Source organism: Stegostoma tigrinum, chromosome 7, assembly GCF_030684315.1.
Source record: "Stegostoma tigrinum isolate sSteTig4 chromosome 7, sSteTig4.hap1, whole genome shotgun sequence".
NCBI lineage: Eukaryota > Metazoa > Chordata > Chondrichthyes > Orectolobiformes > Stegostomatidae > Stegostoma > Stegostoma tigrinum.
The window spans coordinates 39200338-39218203 of record NC_081360.1 but is presented as its reverse complement, the minus strand read 5'-3'; the positions used below and the strand labels follow the sequence as shown (position 1 = coordinate 39218203).

The following is a 17866-nucleotide window of genomic DNA, read 5'->3' as shown; positions in this document are numbered from 1 at the left end:
GTCATTTCATTCAGTTTGCTGACCTAAACGTTACAGTTACCATAGCAGTATAAGTGATGCACAACTGATGTTACATCCTTCCATTATCACAGTGGGGCGCTTTCAGTTCATTTTCAGTCAAACCTCCCAGTGTCTTTAAACTCTTTGAAGTGGGACCATTCAGTACAATCCTTGTTGAAAATAACTAAGGGAACTTAAAGATAGTAATTGGATTTTCATAATCCAAGACTTTTATTCCAAATAGTAAATTTATCAATAGACAGTTAAGAACTGAGCACTGATCCTGGCATCTGCTCATGGTGACTATGGGGTGAATTGGTATGGTGAAAATAAAAGCAAAAGGTGGCATGATGACATGCATTGGCACTGAGTTGGCACAGGGTCTTTAAAGAGCCATGAGTGGGCAAAGGCATGTAGGCTGGCATGGAGGGTATGGTGACCACACCGTGTGGATACAGAGATGTTAACTGGCATGGCGGATACGGAGGAATATGTGGACTGTGCTAGAAACATGAAGTGGCATGTGTTGGCTTTGGGAGTGTATGTGGAAGGCTGAAGAACTTACTAAGATGGTTTTTAGTAAAATTCATTAACAAAAGTGCTATAATCTAGCATCTGGCCTTTTTGCCCAGCCTAACTCCTGACTAGGCAGCCTCTGAACACTTTCTGAACACTGAGGTTGCCTGCCACATCTCCCCTCATCCTTCTTAAGCTTCACCTACTGCTATTGTATGGCAGTATAACATGCCTGCCACATCTCTAATTTTCATCTGCCCCATGAAAGCAAATCCAACCTTTTGGGGCAATTCCACAGGTCAACTTTGTAGAGCCAGGAATTGTCGCAATTCTGCAGTCATGGACTTGGAACAATAATTTAGGGTAGAGTTTTTTTGGAATAACAGCACCATCTTGCATTCAGAAGACTGATTGTTGAGGATAATGGTTAGAATATCTGCCTATTAGATGCTTTGCAGATTAAATCTCTGAGAAGGATCTTGTGTTGTAGCGATAGTTGGCTCAGGTTCAAATCCTACCTATCCTGAAGATGTGTTGGAAAAATAGTGTGAGCAGTTTGATTAGAACAGCTAAAACTCCCAATAATAAATGAAATGGTGGGACATTCAGAAATGGCGTGGCCTTCCTATGAGCACAAGAAATACATGCTATTATTAAATCTTTCAGTATAGTAATAGATGCAGTGTAAGTCAGACCATGACAAAAAAGTGTTTGCAAAAATACAAATATCAAATCAGCAGGGATAGAATATAGTATGGAGGGAAGTGAAAAAGGAAGCAGAAAAAAGAAATTAATTAAACATTGCCAACGGAGGCCGAACAGACCTGGGTGTTATAAATGGTCATGTTTTGTAGTTCTCTTTCACTATAGCTTTCTAGCAATTGCTAATATGAGAATCGGAAATGTTAATTAACGTTCTCTCTCTCTCTCTTAAAGTTGCGGAACAATGGACCAAGTGCATTTAGCAAAGCCATATTAGACCTACAGTGGCCGTACAAGTATAAGGAGGATTACTTGTTGTACATAATGGAGTACACACCTGAAGGTCCTATGAACTGTACCTCCAAGACGATTATCAATCCACTGAATTTAAAGGTGAATATTGCACTTTTCCTCATCCATCCCTTGTATACACTGGAAACTTTGATATATTTGCTCTCCAGATCTATAAAGGACAAAGTAATGTCCAACACTAATTATGGTGTGCACTAATTATATTTTAAAAAATTACAATTAAAATTATATATTAATCCAGTATTATGGAAGAACAAACATGTCTATCAAGCCAGGATGATGTGTGACTTGGCAGTGGTTTGTGTTACTATAACCTTGTAGCTCTTGTTCTTTTGGTGGTAGTGATTGTGAAGAGAAAGTTGCCACCATAAGTAACCTCGCATTGTTTGTGGCAGGCATGATAGACCGGTGGTGGGCACTGCTGATGTTGATCCTGAAACTGGTTTCAATGATTAATCAAACTTCTGCATGGTGTTGAGTTTCTAAGTGTTTTTTGAAATGGCATCTAACTTAGTGAGTGAAATGTGTTTCATCATATTCCTGAGGCAACACTTCACAGAGGCACTTGAGAGATCAGGAAGTGAACCATTCATCACAGAACAATTGAACTCTGCCCTGTCCTTGTTCCTAGTGTTAGTATGACTTGTGAATTTAAGTTTATGGTTCCCCTCAAGAATGATGACATTGTGGTATCATTGAAGGTTAAAATTAGATGGTGGAACTTTCTTTTGTTTGATGTAGTGATTTCTCAGCACCTGACAGAAAATGAATATTAGCTATTTGCAAATGTCAGCCCGAATGTTGTCCAGTTCCTGCTGTAGGTTGATGAGGGTTACTTCAAGATAGATGCATAAGTGGAAGTGACTAGTGAAAAATCCTCAAAATATCTTCCAGTATTCCTTTTTCTTAATGTCAATTATCAAATACCGCCACACTATCCATGGCAGCAGCTGTCACTACTTTTGCACTCAACTCTTGCATGCATTTGGTTCAAGGCTGTGCCGTGATCTGGAGTGGAATGATTCTGGTTGCACAATGGATGACTCCATATTCTGTTGATATCAGGCTGACAGGATGTTAATTAACCATGCTAGATTTTTCCATTTTTTTTCTGAATAGGACATTCCTTGGCAATATTTTATATTGATAAGTAACTATCAATGTCTTAGAACATCTTAGGTAAAGGATCAAGCCTGCTCTGGCATGCAGATCGTAAACTTACCAGTCATGTTAAACCATAAGATATAGGAGAGAATTAGGCTATTTGGCCCTTCGAGTCTGCTCTGCCATTCAATCATGGCTGATATATTTCTCAACACCATTCTTCTGTCTTCACCTGGTAACCTTTGATCCACTTAACAATCTCTGTCTTAAATACATTTAACGACTTCACCTCCAGATCCTTCTGTGGCAGCGAGTTGCACACATTCACCAACTTCTGGCTGAAGAAATTCCTTCTCATCTCAGTTCTAAGGGGTTGTCCCTTCATTTCTGAGTCTGTGCCCTTGGGTCCTAGTCTCTCCTACCTGTGGAAACGTCTTCTCTACATCTACTCTATCCAGGCCTCTCTGCATTCTGTAAGTTTCACTGAGGTCTTTCCTCATCCTCCTTAAGCTCCATCGAATACAGGCCCACAGTTCTCAGTTGCTCCTCACGCGATAGCCTTTTATACCTAGGATAATGCTTGTAAATCTCTTCTGGACCCCCTCAATGCCAGCACATCCTTCAGACATGGGGCCCAAAACTGCTCACACTATTCCAAATGCAGCCTGACCAGAGTCTTGTAGAGCCTTAGTAGTACATTTCTGTTCTTGTATTCTAGCCCTCTTGAAATGAATGCTAATGTTGCATTTGCCTTCCTAACTGCTAACTAAATCTGCATGATAACCTTAAGACAATCTTGAACTAGGGCTCCTAAGTCGCTTTGCCTTTCAGATTTCTGAAGCCTTTCCCCATTTAGAAAATAGCCTGCATTTCTATTCTTCTTTCTGAATTGCATAACCTCATACATTGCTACATTGTACTCCACAGGCCATTTCTTTGCCCACTCTCCAGCCAGTCCAAGCCATTCTGCAGTCTCCCCACTTCCATAACACTGCCTGATCCTCCACATAGAGATAGTAAGAACTGCAAATGCTGGAGTCAGAGATAACCACCGTGTGGAGCTGGACGAACACAGCAGGCCAGGCAGCATCAGAGTAGCCGGAAAGCTGTCGTTTCAAGTCGGGACCCGTCTTCTGAAATGGGGAGGGGGAAGGGAGAAGGGAACTCAGAAATAAATAGAGAGGAAGTGTCAATAGTTTCAGGGCTGAATCTCTCTCAATTTATTTTGGAGCACCCTTCTTCGTCCCTGTTTCTGAAGAAAGATCCTGACCTGAAACATCAACCTGTCTGCTCCTCTGCTGCCTGGCCTGCTGTGTCCCTCCAACTCCACACATCTTTGTTGTTGAGATTGTAAATGAAACAATATTCTCACTTCCATTGAACAGATCGTTAATGTATAATGTGAATAATTTGGTCCCGACACTGATCCCTCTGGAACTCCTCTAGTCACGAGCTGCCATCCAAAAAAAGACCCCTTTGTCCCTACTCTGTCTTTTTCCGGTCACCAATCCCTTATCCATATCATTTCCTCGTCACTGACACGATAAGCTGTTATCTTATTTTGCAGTCTCCAGCTTGGTAGCTGGTCGGAGGCATTCTGGAAAATCAAACACACCACGTTTTTGGGCTCTCCTTTATCTAACTTGCTTATTACCTCCTCAAAGAATTTTTACAGATCTGTCAGGCATGTCCTCCTCTTAATGAAGCCATGCTGATTTATCCCTGTTTTAACATGCTCTTCTGTAATCTTGTCCTTAATATGGGACTGAAATCTTATAAATGATCACGGTCAGGCAAACTGGCTTATAATTTCCAGTCTTCTGCCTCCCTCCCTTCTTAAATAGCGGTGTTACATTAGCTATTTTCCAGTCCTCTGGGATTCTCCCTGACTTCAGCAAATCCTGAAAGACCAATATCAATTCCTCCATAATGTCCCTGGCTATCTTCTTCAGATCTCTAGGGTATGCTGCATCCAGTATGGGTGATTTATTCAACTTCCTCAGCACCTTTGTATTTAATGATGGCCACTACACTCATCTCTGCCCCCTCTCTTCCCCCCACCCCGTCTCTGATGATGTTCCAGTATGCTGCTGGTGTCTTCCACCATGAAGACTGATGGAAAGCACCTTTCTATTTCTTTTCCCCCCATTACTACTTCTCCAGGCTCATTTTCCTGTAGTCTAATGTCCACTTTGTCTTACCTTTTATATGTCAAAAAAAAAGTCGTCGTCTTCTCTTAGATTACTCACTAGCTTACCCTCGTTTTGTCATCTTCCTCCTTATTGTTTTTTAAGTATCCCATGTTTTTTTCATAGGCTTCCCAGTCCTCTAGCTTCTGATTAATCTATGCCACGCTGTTTGCTTTATCTTTTGTTTTAATGCTGTTTCTGCCATCCCTTGTCAGCCACGATTGTCTCATCTTTTCCTTGGCATGTTTCTTCTTCCTTGAGATGAATATCTGTTGTGTCTCACAAATTAGCCCCAGAAACCCCTGCCAGTGCTGCTCCAATGTCCTCTCTGCTGGGCACCTATTCCAGCCAACTTTGGCCAGTTCCTCACTCGTGTTTGTATTTACCTTTTTACTCGGTTGTAAATCATCTGATTTGAGCAGTCTACAGGGTGAATTTGTTTTCAAGTTTCATAGACGTTGTCGTGTCCAGTGCACCCAGTTGTTGTTTATAGTCATATGGAGTGAACTGAAGTAACTGGATACTGGTATCAATGATGATCTTGTGAGGTCATCTGAACATTTGGCTGAAGATGCATGTAAACACTTACACTTTGTCTTGTGCGCTCTTGCTGGGCTGCAGCATGCATGCAGATGAAATATTTATAAATTATCTTCCTCGTGTTAGTTAACTAGTTGTCAATTCTGGCAATATATAATTTTGGAATTTGACAAAATCCAGCATTCTACTGTTTAATATTTTTCAATTTTCCATTGCATTGCACATGAAAAGTTAAGATGAATGCATTCTTCAAGAGAAATGCGGCTGGCACATTTGATATTGCACACTGGGGAACAATTTTTTGCAAACGGTTTATTATTGAACCACTGCTAACAAGAAGCTGAGACGCACACTACTTATACAGAGAATTTCTATCATTAATATCGATAACTTTTATAATGGAAAAATTCAGCAGAGATATTGGAAATAAGGGTTTGGAGATGGACGTTACTTGGAAATGCATAATAATTATTGTTATTACATAGATGATACAAGAAATGTTCCAGTGACTTTATTTTACTCATTATTTTGTTGCAGAGTGCAAGCTCAATGGCAAACCAGACAACCTCTCCAACTGCAAGTCCGAAACATCATCATCATATAAAACGCAGAGACACGACTGAATCAGAAGGTATTGAGGTGCTGGTATGTATCTTGGATAGTATTTAGATGATTCTAATATTTGTTACTGCTTAAGTTGAAGAATTTTAAGCAGAAAGTCTTTTTGTGTGGAATTGCTAGCTACTGAAGACCATTACTACAAATTTGTTTAAGTAGGGAATTGGAAGAACCCTTCTCGGCTTATTCTAATATCCCTAATCTCCTAGTCGTCTGGAATTTAGGTGAAATCAAACAATGAGCATGCCTTTTTTTTTCTTCTCCAAATGCATCAAATTATGTTAAACCATATTTTACACACACTTCACAATATGTGTGTTTGCTTTATGACTGGGATTTCAAAATGGTAGCCAAAAGGCTACCAAACTACTAAACCATCACAGCAAAGTTCAAGTCTGTTATTTACCTGATATTTCCATGTGCTTTTTTTCAATGCATCACAGAATAACAATAAACAATGGAAACTGAAAATGTTTTCTCTTGAATTCTGGGAATTCAACTGCATAATTAATGGTTGAAATTAGTTAACTAGTTACATGACGATATGCAGACTCACATAAAAGATATTAATTTTTTTTAATGTTTGATCAGAAAGTAAGTATCTTTCGAAAAGCCATTACAATAAGAGCACAGTAGCATTTGCTGCTGCTTGGGGTGAGTGACAACGATGATGGGGAGATTGGGTAAGATTTTTTTTAATTCCTAGGTTTGAAAAGCTGATAGTAATTTTAGGGACCACGAACATTCAGAAATGCTGTTTGATTAATGTCAATTTCAGAAATAACTCATTTGCCAGTTGTGCTTCGAACATTTAGAACTCCAATACATTAAGTAGAGGGGAGGGTGAAAGAAGTTGTGATTAAAAGCTTAATCTAAAAAATGTATTGTGGGATAAGGTTTTTATAAATATGGAGAAGCTATAGATTTAAAGGGGAAATTCAGGAGATTAGGGTCAAGCTCATGAATAAAAGTATTTACCTCTGTTTGAGGCTGTGTTCTCATAAATTTGAAAGGAACTGTAAGTAAAATTCTTGAGGCACATTCAAGAGAAATATTTTGGCAAAAGTGTAGCAAGCTGAATAAGTTCTGGACTTAGCTTGAGGAAAGAAGCAATGCAGATGGATGACTGATCATTAATTTAGTTAGTTTTAACATAATTATGGAAAAGAACAATGAAGATGTTTACATTGCCAAATTGGGGCAAGGCAAATTTTTCTAAGCGGTGGGGAGAATTTAGGGGTTGGGAACAAATATGTTCCCATAAAGCAGAATAGTGGCTTGGTAAAATCAGGTGTCTTCTGGACGGCAAAGAGTTTATAGGGTAAGATGTAGCAGAAAAGGAAGGCTTATGTCTGACACACCAAACTTAAGACTGCAAAAAACTAGAAGGAGTCTAGAAAGCTCGGAACTGGAAGGACACAATCAAAGAAGAAATTAGGAAAGCAAAGAGAGGGAATGAAAGAATGTTGGCAAACAAAATCAAAATGAACCCAAATATGTTTTCTAGAGTCATGGATTCATCAGCATGGAAATAAACCCTTCAATTTAACTCGTCCATGCTGACCTGGTATCCTAAACTGAACTAGTCCCATTTGCCCGTGTTCATCCCATATCTCTGAACCGTTCCTATTCATGTACCTGTCCTATTGGCTTTTAAATGTTATAATTGTAAACGCCTACTATGGCAGTCCCACAGTGTAAAGTTAAAATGCCCTATCATTACCACTATTATTCGTACAGAAATCTGAGATCTCTTGACATATTTGCTCCTCTACTTCCTGCTGACTATAGAGGGAATAATAGTAATAAGTTCAACACATTAAGATTAAGAAGATAACAAGTAGGGTGTGTAAAAGAAAAAAATATATAAATAGTGTAGAGGCAAAAGACTTTGATATGATTCTTAATGAATATTTTGCAGCTGTCTTCGTAAAACCAGAGAAGTGTGTAGATATTGTAGCTCAGAAGGACAGTTTGGAATACTCAATGCGACGAATATGGTGAGAGAGAAAGCGTTAATGGGATTAAGGTCCTTGAAAGTGGAAAATCACTACTGCAGATGAACTATACCTCAGGTTGTTAAAATAAACCACGAGGAAATAGTGGAAGGTCTGATGTTTGTTTTCTAATCCTAATTTGATGAAGGTGTGAGGATAAAGGATTGGATTAATGTTAATTTTTTAAATGTCAGAGGATAGACCAAATAATTTGAGACCTCTCAGACTAAACTCAGTCACGGGTAATTTTAAAAGACAGTTTATACTGTCATGCAAAAAGACATAGATTAGTGAAGGATAGTCAGGGTGAACTTGTTCAGGGAAGACGAGTTCTGATTAACGTGATTAAGTTTTTGAGGAATCAACAAGGAGGATGGATAAGGGTGCAGCAATCAATGTGGTCTACATTGTCAAAAGCATTACTGAAATCAATCCTCCATTTGGCAGACTGATGTAAAGAAATAAAAATGCATATGATCCTGGGGAATTTAGTAAGCAGGATACAAAACGGAATCAGTAGCATGAAACAAAGGATAACGGTAAATGGGTCTTTTTGCAACTGGAAGACTGTGTGTTTCCAGTGGGATTTTACAGGACTCCATATTGGAGCTTCTGCTTTTTGTGGCATATGCCAACAATATGGACATAAATTACGTATGTAGGTAACACAAAATTAGCTATATTGCAGAATCCAAGAAACAAAACTATAGAATGCAGAAAGGTATTCATGGAGCAAATGGGTAGAAAAGTGGCAAATGGAGTTCAACCTGAGAAGGGGGAGGTCAATCAAGGCTATGGAGTACACAATAAATGAAGGGTGTAAATGAATTTTGGACGTTGAGTGAAATTCAACAGATCTCTGAAGGCGGCAGGTCAGGTGGTTAAGAAGACCGATGCAGTCTTTTCCTTTGTTCGCTAAGGGATAGGATATAAATGTAGGAAGATCGTGCTGGAGCTACAATAATCATTTGTTAGAATGATGTGAAGGTGCTGATGTTGGACTGGGGTAGACAAGGTCAAACATGGCACCAGGTTATAATCCAACAGGTTTATTTGAAGACACAAGCTTTTGGAGTCTGACTCCTCCTTCAGGTGTCAGTAAGAGAGGGGACATCAGATACTTTATTTACCTTAGCCGGGAAAACCTCAGCAAGGCATAAAATGTTAGAAATATCGGAGAAAATTGAGATATAAACTTATAGGGGCCTGGAGCTCAGTGCCTGAAAGGATAATAGTGGCAGAAACCTTCAACTATTTTAAAAGGTATAGAAATACATGCCTTCAGTCCTGTATTCTGCAGGGCTATGAGCCAAATGCTGGAAAGTGGGATTAGGCTGTGTGCCTTGTTTTTCATCTGGCGAGGGCCTGGTGGGCAAAGTGGCCTCTTGCTGTGCCATAATATTGTGACAATTCCAAGTATTTGTATTATGTGAAAGGGAAAGGTGATGATGGTGATGTCTCCTCTTGGTTTCTGCAGGGATGTGACAATGCAGAATGTGTGAAAATTAACTGTCAGATTGGCAGGCTGGAAAGAGACAAGAGTGTAGTTCTGCATGTCCGGTCACGACTGTGGGGTGAAACATTCATGAAAGTGAGTGGCAGAAAGACTTTTTTTAACAAGTTTAGTGTATTCATCAATTCTATTCTTTGTTTTATAGTAATTTTGCTGTTTTATTTCTTGCTGTTACATTGCAAAATCACAGAAGTCTTACAGTGAGGAGGCGGCTATTTGGCCTATTGTGCTGGCACGTGCACCAGCTCATTAAATGAGCTTCAATACCGAATACCAGTCTCCTGCTTTTCCCCCAGAGCCTTGCTCACATTATTTTTACGCAAGTAATCATCCAGTGCCCTCAAGATACTTCAACTGAACTTGCCTCCATCACACTTCAAGGAAGTGTATTCCATACTCTAACCATGAGCTGAGTGAAAGGTTTTTTTGCACACTTCACTGTGGTTCTTTTGCAGATCATTTAAATCTATCCACCCTTCTCCTTTTAGGAGCAGGAACAGTTACTCTTCGTCTGTTCCATCCAGCACATTGATTTTTGAAAATCTCTTTCAGATCTTTTCTCTAAAGGAGAATAGTCCCAAATTCTTTGACATATCCTCATGGCTGAAGTTCCCCATTCCTGAAACTATTCTTGTAAATTGCTTCTGCACTGCCTCCAATTTGTTCACATCCTTCCTGTAACGTGGTGCCTGGAACCACGCAGGGTACTCCAAGTGAGGTCTAACAAGTGTCTTACATTCAACAACACTTCCCTGCTCCCCTACTCATGAAGGACAGTTAGAGGGAATAGTGTGAACTAGTAGCTAAAAGAATGATAAAACAGTTAATGATTCTGTGGGAACTTGCATGTACATATTTTTAATGTATATGATGTCATCAAAACATATGTCCTTATCATTTCTCCTTCATATAACTAGAAAGAGAATCAGTCATACTCCTTGATGGCTTCCGCATCGTACAGTGTCATTGAAATGCCATATAAGAACTTCTCTGCTGAACTTCCTACTGGATCCATTGTGGTAAGCATTTTAGGTCCGTTAATATTTTTGAAAATAAAATTCCTGTTTTTAAAATCAAATTTTAACCTTTTTCTTTTTTTTTAAATATGCAGGTTACTACTTTGGTGACTTGGGATAAGGTGATAACTCCTCACCCAGTGCCAGTTTGGGTTATTATATTGGCACTCCTAGCTGGTCTACTCCTTCTAGCTCTCTTGGTATTTGTCATGTATAAAGTAAGTAACATTCTGTTGTCAAGCTTCTTTTAGTCAATCACTGTTGTAAGGTACAGAAATATTGCTGGATTGTAGAACCTTAACTACATTGCCTTTCGGTCATTTTGAAACAGTTTGAGATGCAGTACAAAATCTTGTTTTCTTTAGTCTGAAATTCAGAGGCGACCATGAAGAATTCTCCTTCTCAACCTCTCCCTTCCGTTATTGTCTGCTAAGACTATGGTAACTTTAATTTTAGTAGTGATATGAACTCGGCATATGATTTTAAAATAAAACAAAGAACTGTAGATGCTCAAGATCTGAAACAAGAGGAGAAATTTCTGGAAAAATTCAGCAGGCCTGGTGGCATCTGTGGAGAGAAAACTGATTTAACATTTTGACTCCAGTGGCCCTTAGTCAGAAAGGTTCTGAAGGAGGGTCATTGGACAGAAAACAATAACTGTGTTTTCACACCATTTAAAAACCCAGTCACACCCATTCAGCAAGGTCTAACAGTTGGAAGGTTTGTTTTTACAGTTAAATTGCCATTAACAATGTATTAAAAGTGTGACACTGGAAGGAATTAAATTCTTCCATATAGATCATGCGAAAACCTTGAACAATACACAACCTCATGAATTTCCTAAGTACATAGAAAGACTTTTAGAATTTAAATTCTAAACTGGCAGAACATGTTGATCTCAGCATCACAAAATCATTTAGAAGGGGAGCAAATAAAATTGCTTATGGCTTTTAAAAAAGGTATTTTTGGTTTATGACATTTGTGACCTGAAAATATAATATCAAATATAAATTTGGAAGATAAACACATGAAACTGATACTCCATAAAATTATGCCCTTGTTTGTATTTAACCCCTGATACAGGAGAAACCAGTCAGCCTGGCAAGACTGTTCCACTATTCAGTTAGATGATGGCTGATCATCCGTCTCAATGTCACTTTCCTGCACAATCTCCATATCTATTGATGTCAGTCATCTTCACAAATCTATCAATTTCATAGTTCATGCCCATTGATTAAACTTCCATTGCCCTCTGGGGTAGAGAATTCCCCCACTCGGTATGTGAAGGAATTCTTCACCACCACAATCTGAGTGACAGTTGACCCATTTAAGGTTGTCCCCAGTCTCAGACTCAGCAGCCAGGAGATACATCTTATTTATATCCGCCCTGTAACAACTTCAATTTCCAAAGAATATAGACCCAATCTCCTCAATCTTTACTGCTAAAACAATCTCACTATCCCAGGAATTAATCTGATGAACTTCTGTTACACTCGATCTATGGTAAGTATGTCATTCCTTGCATAAGGAGACAAAAACTGTGCACAGAACACTAGGTAAAGTGTCGCCAATGCTCTGTACAACTGGTAAATTAGATAACGGGCAAAATTTACTTTAACAACTTCCTTACGTTTTTACCAGTTTCCTCTGCATTTGTTTTTTAGGTCTTGATATTAGTGCACAGTCATTGCTGAGATTATTTGACATCTGCTGCATGTTTTCTTCAGGTTTTATGCATTTAAATTTTATCTCATTTTTACCCATTCCCCAACAATAATTTCCCGACCTCAATGTTAGTATAGGCAGCAAGCATCTTTGCATAAAATGGAGTACGTCTGTCGTGGGGAAAATGGTGGCATAGTAGTAATGTCACTGCACTGATAAATCAGAGACTGGAGCTAATGCTCTGAGGATATGAATTTAAATTCATTGATAAATCTGGAATATAAAGCTAGTATCAGCAATGGAGAAAATAATAACAATCAGGTGGATTGTAAAAATTCACCTGGTCAACTAATGTCCTTTTATGGAAACAAATCTGCAATATTTTCCTGATATAGCCTACATTCCAGCAATGTGACTGTCTGAAATGTCCTATAGTCACACAGTTTAGGGAACAGATTGCTTCAGGAGATCCCATGAGGTGGTATGTAGAATCTTGTGCGTTAAGCTTTAATGGTAGATCAATTTTATACAGAACCAGTACTGGTCAAGCTAACCATACTTAACACAGGGGCACTCACTAAGGGCATTCAGCGTTGAGGGGCCTCATATCAAGAAAGTGGAGAGGTAATTTTAAGTTCATACCCTGCTAATCCCCTTCCTTCATCCCTCCCCGGCTGACCATCTTCTGCTGTGGGTCAGTGTTGGACTATAAGCAACCATTGCTGTCCAACTCGCAACGATAATTGAATACAGCGACTGGTCTCTGATTGGCTAGAAGCTCTGTGCTGTTGGGGGCAGTCAGCCACCTGAATGGAACAAGTTGTGGTGGGCTTTCACAGAAGGAGAAGAGGTGGGGCTTTTGCTACTTGTCCAGTTACCAGGAACCCCACTATGTCTCCACCTCCACAAGATTCTGCCTGCCTTGTCTCACTTGGTCAAAGGATCAGCAGTTGGTATACCCAGTGGGAAGAAGTGTATTAAAGAATGAATATGGAACCTACTATTGAGTCCATCCTGGTTTTGTGGCCTGAACCTGAATCACTCCATCTCCTATTAAGGTCCCAACTGATAGTAATATTAACAAGTCAGATCCCCGAGTGAGATGGGGCTTGAAAGACAAGTGTTTTTTTTGTTATAATAATCACTGAACATATTCACAAGAGGTGCCAAAGTAATTTTAACAAAGAATGTAGAAATTTGTTACAAGCAAAGAAGACACCTACAATGTTATATTGTACAAGAAGTATTTGAAATTTATTCTTATTTCAAATATCAGAAATACGTATTCAACCCTTTCCCCACACTACAACCTTATAGATATTCAAATCTCAGCAAAGGGTGACCCCTGTCTCCACACTGAAATTATTTGCTCAGCTGAGACAGCTGCAGTCAGCTTTCTTTCCTGCAATGTTCTGTACCTTCACTCCATATTATTTCCTTTAGTAATGCCTCTTCCTGAAACTTTAAACAAGCCGCTGATTCAGCTCAGTTACTATTTAATACATGTTCCGTAACCTTGTGTCTTCAATAACCTTGTCATATGTTTTCCTCTCTGACATTAGTCTTCTCTTTCTGAAACCTTTCCTTAAGCAGCTCAGAACTTCCCCCAAATCCCTGCACTCACTGTTTTGGATACAGCCATACAAATAGAACCTCTGCTATTAGGGATCTCTTCTCTGCATGAACTTGTACACTGATTCACTTCTGGATGGTTGTGACTTCAGGTTACTAGACTTCTGATGCTAGGCAACACCTACTTTTTATTTTGTCTACCTCTATTTCTAATACTTTAAACAATTCACTCAAAGTTTTAAATACCTCTCAGTGGTTAGTACTGCTGTCTCACAGCGCCAGGGACCCAGGTTCGATTCCACCCTCGGGCGACTGTCTGTGTGGAATTTGCACATTCTCTTAGTCTCTGTGTGGGCTTCCTCTGGGTGCTCCGGTTTCCTCCCACAGTCCAAAGATATGCAGGTTAGGTGGACTGGCAATGCTAAAGCCCGTAGTGTTCAGGGATGTGTAGAGAAGATGGGCTATAGAGGGATGGGTCTGGGTGGGATGCTCTGAAGGTCGGTGTGGGGTTGAAGGGCCTGTTTCCACACTGTAGGGATTCTGTGATCTATGAAATGCCTGTAAAGAAAACAAATCTTCAGCCATCCTTGGGCCATGCACTGAACAAACCTAAAATGAAACAAAAATAAAATGGAGTTTTCTCTCCCTGATGTGGCAAGAGTAATGCTGAGTATATAACAAAATTAGGTGAGAATGAAAAAGTCAAATTCTCATCTCCTAGCAAAATATCTGACTTCCAAGTCTCAAATATTCTGAGTCTCACCCGTGAATTGCAATTGTTTGAGTTTACATCTCATTTAGTAACCCAACTATCCCAATTCCAGTTCTCCTTTCCTCGACTGAGAAACCAGAAAGTGTTAGTTCCTAATATTAAGATTAGCACTAAGTTATGGATTGCTAGCCTCTGTGTGGCCCACATTATTTATTAAAAACACAAGATTTTGAGCCTGAGTAATAAGATATGCCAGCCTCTGTCCAGGCGGGCTGGGACTGTTGGCATTGTCTCTTTTGCTATTCAGCAGAGAAGAGTGCTTCTGTGCTCTCTCACAATCCCATCCACTGGCACCTTCAGATCTCTGACCAATAAATATGGGGAGCTAGCTTACCTTTCCTCACAGATAACAGCGTGTAGAGCTGGATGAACACAGCAGGCCACGCAGCATCAGAGGAGCAGGAAAGCTAACATTTCGGGTCTGGACCCTTCTTCAGAAAATCATTTACCTTTCCTCAGACGTTTTTAGGGTCGAGCACCACTGTGTAAGGTGTACTTCCTGGCTTGAGGCGTTGAAGGGGCGAGCAGCTGGGTTTTAAATGTGGATGCCTAGGCATGGAAGATGGAAAGCCACAGAAATGCTGATTTGATTTTGATTTGATTTGATTTATTGAAGTCATAAGTACAGCGAAAAGCTTTGTTTTGCGAGCATTACAGGCAGATCAAAGCAAACTGTGAGGTATACAAGTTAATAACTGCACAGAAGATGCACAAAGCATGATCAACGTTAGCAAGATCAACATTATTTGAAGTTAGAGAGTCTATTTATCAGTCTAATAATGGTAGGGAGGAGGCTGTTCTTGTGTGTGTTACTGGAGTGGGAGGGGTCTTTTAATGATGTTGGCAGCCTTTCTGCAGCAACAAGAAGTATTATTGGAAACTATGGGTGGGAGGTTGGCTTCTGCGATGGCCTGAGCTGTGCACACAACCTTCTGTAGTTTCTTAATGGTCTTGGGCAGAGCAGTTGCCGTACAAGGCCATTATGCACTTCGATAGTATGCTTTCCATGGTGCATCTGTAGAATTTGTTGAAGGTTTTTATGCATATGCCAAATTTCTTGAGCTGTGTGATGAAGAAGAGGAATTGTTGTGCCATCTTGACCTTCACATCTGCTTGGGAAGTCCAGGACAGGTTGTCACGTAGCGTCTCTCCTAGGAACCTGATGCTCTTGATCCTCTCTACCTCAGCTCCATTAAGGTAGATAGGGGCATGTCCTCCTCCTTTCTTCCTGAAATCCGTGATCAGCTGTTTCATTTTGCTGATATTGAGAGAGAGGTTGTTACTATTGCACAACTTCTGCCTTACTCACCAAGTGATACCTTAGGAAACACGCTCAACGTCTTGGTTGCACATTAATGAAGTGAAATGCAGAAGAACATGTGAGAAAATTCATCCTGAGCTATGGCAGACCAAGCGCCTTGAATTTCACTTGCCAGCGAACTTCAGTTGGCAATTAGAAAACTCAGCTCCGTATTTTCTCCTTGTTAATGCACAAAATAAAAATATCATTTCAACTTAAAACTATACATCGTTCCTCCACTTTAGAACAGAAGTTCTCAAACAATAATAACATGTTTAAAAACCTTCATCATTGCCCAGCCTGGTTGCCTATGCAACAGATTGGACTAAACTCTGCAGAGGAATTCCTAAGATTTATGTCTTGTGATGTTGCATATTGGCATTGTTCAAATCAAGTGATTTTCAATTTATGAATCATGTTTTACAGTTTGGTTTTTTCAAACGTGTCCGACCGCCACGTAAAGATTCCATTGAACGGCAGCAACTGCAACCACAAGAAATGAATGGGGATGGAGCCACAGAAACGTAACTGCCATCAGTTACAAAAACTGCCTGGAACTCAAATTACTCTAAACCCTGGACTTGAAGTGAACAATTTGACTAACGTGGTGTGAAATGAACTGCCAAGAATGCAGTTTGCACTAGCCTCTTTATTTGTATTGACATGTTGGTAGGTACAAATATTGAGCAAGGGCAATATAAATTTAGCTTTTCTGGTTCCTACTGATGTGGTTCTTGTATTTCATTGCACTGATTAGCACTTCAAAATCTGTATATTGTTGCAGGTTTAAAATGGTGAAATTCATTGCCATTGTTGCGGTTATAGCAAACTGTGTTTTCAATTTTAACTTTGAAGTGCAATATCACAAGTTAGTAGATCCTCACTGAAAAGCAAATCATTGAAAGTCATTTAAGAACAATTCCTCTTAAATGCATTAATTGATTTAACCTATCATTTTGTAGCATTAAATGACTGTTGTCAATTTATTTGGATGAAAGCAAAGTGGTTTTACAATGAGAATGTATTTTTAAAAAGTTTTGGAACGTATTATGATATGATTGTCCATATTGGGCAAATAGAGGGTAATATGTTCTGTAGGTTTGTTGCATTTATTTTGGTCAACATTGAAATTAGTGATAAGGTGTATGATGCACTATAGTGAGATATTCTGGTCCTATTTACTATGGACTCTTCTTATCGTGACCATTTTCCCACCACAACCACTGACCTAACACTCCACCCTACCCCCGAATACCATCTTCTGCTGACCTTGCAGTTGCAATATATGAGTTGGTAAACACAACCATTCTGTTACAGACTTCTGTGTTACTGCGTCAAGAATTTAATTACAACTCGAAGATCCCATGTCCCAAAATAATTCAGCAGATCACAATGCTATTGAGTGCATTAGCCTTTATGTCTTGTTTGTACAAATTATTCTAGTCAGAATCAACAATTGAGGTATGTTACAGTTCTTAAAAAAAACTTATGTTTGTGAAGTATAGATATGCCAATTGATTATTAAAGATGGTATGTGTAATAAAAAGAAAATGCACAAATGATGTAATTTTTTAGGATTGGTTTATGACCCTGCAGATTTATAATGAAGAGGGAAATAAGTGGTTTTTGCCCTGTTTTATCTTTTAAGATTCACATTTGTTCTTTAATTGCTCACATATGCATTTGGGTGATTGTATTTCATGGCTTTTTTAAAGGGAATAAATGGGATGTGAATTTCAAGAGTCTGTTTTTTTTTTAAAACTAATAAGGGACAGTGGTGATGCCACTGCAATAGTAATCCAGGCTAATGTTCAGGAGACATCGTTTTAAATCTCACCATATCAGATGGTGAAATTTGAAATTAATTAAAAAAAACTTAATGAAAGCGAATGTAACCATTATTGTAAAAAAAAGAGTTCTGGTTCACGAGTGTTCTTTACGGAAGGAAATCTGTCATCCACACTTGCTGTTAGATGTGATAGCAACATCACTGATTCTTCACCATCATTGGAAATGGCCCAGCAAAGTCCTCCGTTCCAGGACAATTTCC

At 39.3% G+C, this 17866-nt stretch overlaps 1 protein-coding gene across 1 annotated transcript in view; it reads left to right on the top strand.

The window, feature by feature from the left end:
• Positions 1-17556, top strand: part of itgav (integrin, alpha V) — a 120240-nt gene extending 102684 nt beyond the window's left edge. Inside the window, exons 25-30 of the mRNA XM_048534142.2 lie at positions 1453-1611; positions 5901-6008; positions 9456-9569; positions 10409-10510; positions 10603-10725; positions 16243-17556. Of these exons, the coding sequence (XP_048390099.1) occupies positions 1453-1611; positions 5901-6008; positions 9456-9569; positions 10409-10510; positions 10603-10725; positions 16243-16344 (708 nt within the window). The 3' untranslated portion in view covers positions 16345-17556. The remainder of the gene's footprint in view (positions 1-1452; positions 1612-5900; positions 6009-9455; positions 9570-10408; positions 10511-10602; positions 10726-16242) is intronic.
• The last annotated feature ends 310 nt before the right edge of the window (positions 17557-17866 follow it).